The following is a 1,834-nucleotide window of genomic DNA, read 5'->3' on the forward strand; positions in this document are numbered from 1 at the left end:
AAGGCGGTGGGAGGAGTGAGTGATTCATATTATTATGCGAAATGCAGGAGAAAAAAAAACGTGAGTAAAAAAGAGGTGATGGAAGGAGGATGTAAGAAAGAGGGTTTGATTTGATCGGGTTTTCGTAAGATCAGATTTTTTTACACCATGCGAGGCGAAAGAAAACGAACATTTGGAGAAAAACAGACAATAAAAAGTATAAGTACAAGCTTTTTTTTCGCTAAACTCTGGTTCAATTACTTATTACATTCTGTTCTATTACATCCTAACGAAATGAAAGAAGCGGAGGGTTGTGCAGAGAGAAAGTTACCCGATTAATGATGCTCATGTTTGTCACATTCCCCCAAATGATTTCGGAATGCTGAGCTTTCGTAAAAAAGGATTCAATTCAGGCAAGATTAATTACCGAAACCTTTTTTTACTATTAGATGAGAAGGTACTTACACAAAGAAGAGGATGAGGTGGCAGAGAAGGACCACTCCACACACGGATGCAGTAAAAACGTACATCATCCACAAGAAGATGTACGTTTTTTCATTGACGATGTTGAGCGGCAGAACGCACATGGAATCGAACTTCTGAATGGATCCCGAGGCGCCGTACTTGTACCACGTGCACTTGGCCACCTGTGTTGCACGTGAAAACGGAATTGCTCTCAGCGAAGATTTTACTGATGCTGACAAGGGATTTGCACGTTGAAGATATTATCATTATAAAGATATTTCGCAGCTACATTCCTATGAGTTTGAGGTTGTAGTTAGATATGCAGATATTGTAACTAAAGCAATGTTAATATTATCATCATTGTTGCAATCATAACCATTGCCTATAAGGCCTAAAAAAACACGCCCATCATCTACAACACGTTTCCCCTTCATTCTCACAAAAGAAAACTCGTTTTAGAACGAAAAACTTCTTTAAACTAAAAAAATATAGAGAGCAATAAAGCCTCCTTTGGGACGAAGGCCTCGCTCCCGCTCACTCGCCTTGGGGAAGATCTCGTTGAGCGGGTTATCGGGGTCGGCGGCGTGCTGGCTCAGGTACTTGATGGATCCGGGGCCGAAGGCGAAGAAGTTGCCCCCCAGGAAGGCGTTGGTGAAGAACAGGTTGGACACGGCGATGGTGAAGCCCAGGCACTCGCACAGCAGGAAGTAAAGGGCGTAACTGCGGTGGGTCGTGAAGCTGTTCGAGAAGTACTCGGACGAGGCCCTCAGCTGGGGGGGGGGGGGTAACAGAGAGGAGGAGATAATGGAAGAATTTGCATATCAGATCTTTCCTTTTTTGCGTGTATGTGCGTGTGCCTTGTTTCTATAGATCACATAACTTCCTTTTTTCCGATTTTTACTCATTAATTACAAACATGAGGAAGCTTAATTAAAGGGAATTCAGTTTCCTTTATTATGTTCAGTAAACCTTATACATTACATGCATACACACCATAAACACAGTAATACGAACTCAATTGGTTATCCAGATCTTCTCACATAGAAAGAGCCTAATAATCCGCGCAAGGGACGGCGTTACCTTACCTCATCCTCAGTGTTTGGCTTACCTTTTCCTCAACGCTACCGATGTGGATCTTATCAAGGTCGCAGATGGCTTGGCTGAAGAACTTCTTGTCGATCTTATCCCAGAGCCACGACGGAAAGTAGTAGACGACGGCCTGAAGCACAAGCACCATCGGCACCCACTGGTAGTAGGCGTGGCGCAGGCGGTCGGCCTCCTCCGTGCTGCCGTCCTCGTTGGTGCGCGGGGCGTCGGGGCCCACGCCGGGGTGCGGCACCGTCTGCGGGCGCGGGAGGGTCAGCGGCGCGCGGGAGGGTGGGCGTGCCCG

At 46.2% G+C, this 1,834-nt stretch overlaps 1 protein-coding gene across 1 annotated transcript in view; it reads right to left on the reverse strand.

The window, feature by feature from the left end:
• LOC119587699 (innexin inx2-like) overlaps window positions 1–1,834 on the reverse strand; it is a gene marked incomplete at its 5' end in the record, with an annotated part of 4,966 nt that overhangs the window by 308 nt on the left and 2,824 nt on the right. Inside the window, 3 exon segments of the mRNA XM_037936378.1 lie at window positions 445–626; window positions 987–1,214; window positions 1,553–1,786. Coding sequence (XP_037792306.1) covers window positions 445–626; window positions 987–1,214; window positions 1,553–1,786 — 644 coding nt within the window.

The sequence above is a fragment of the Penaeus monodon genome, chromosome 23 (genome assembly GCF_015228065.2).
Source record: "Penaeus monodon isolate SGIC_2016 chromosome 23, NSTDA_Pmon_1, whole genome shotgun sequence".
Lineage (NCBI taxonomy): Eukaryota > Metazoa > Arthropoda > Malacostraca > Decapoda > Penaeidae > Penaeus > Penaeus monodon.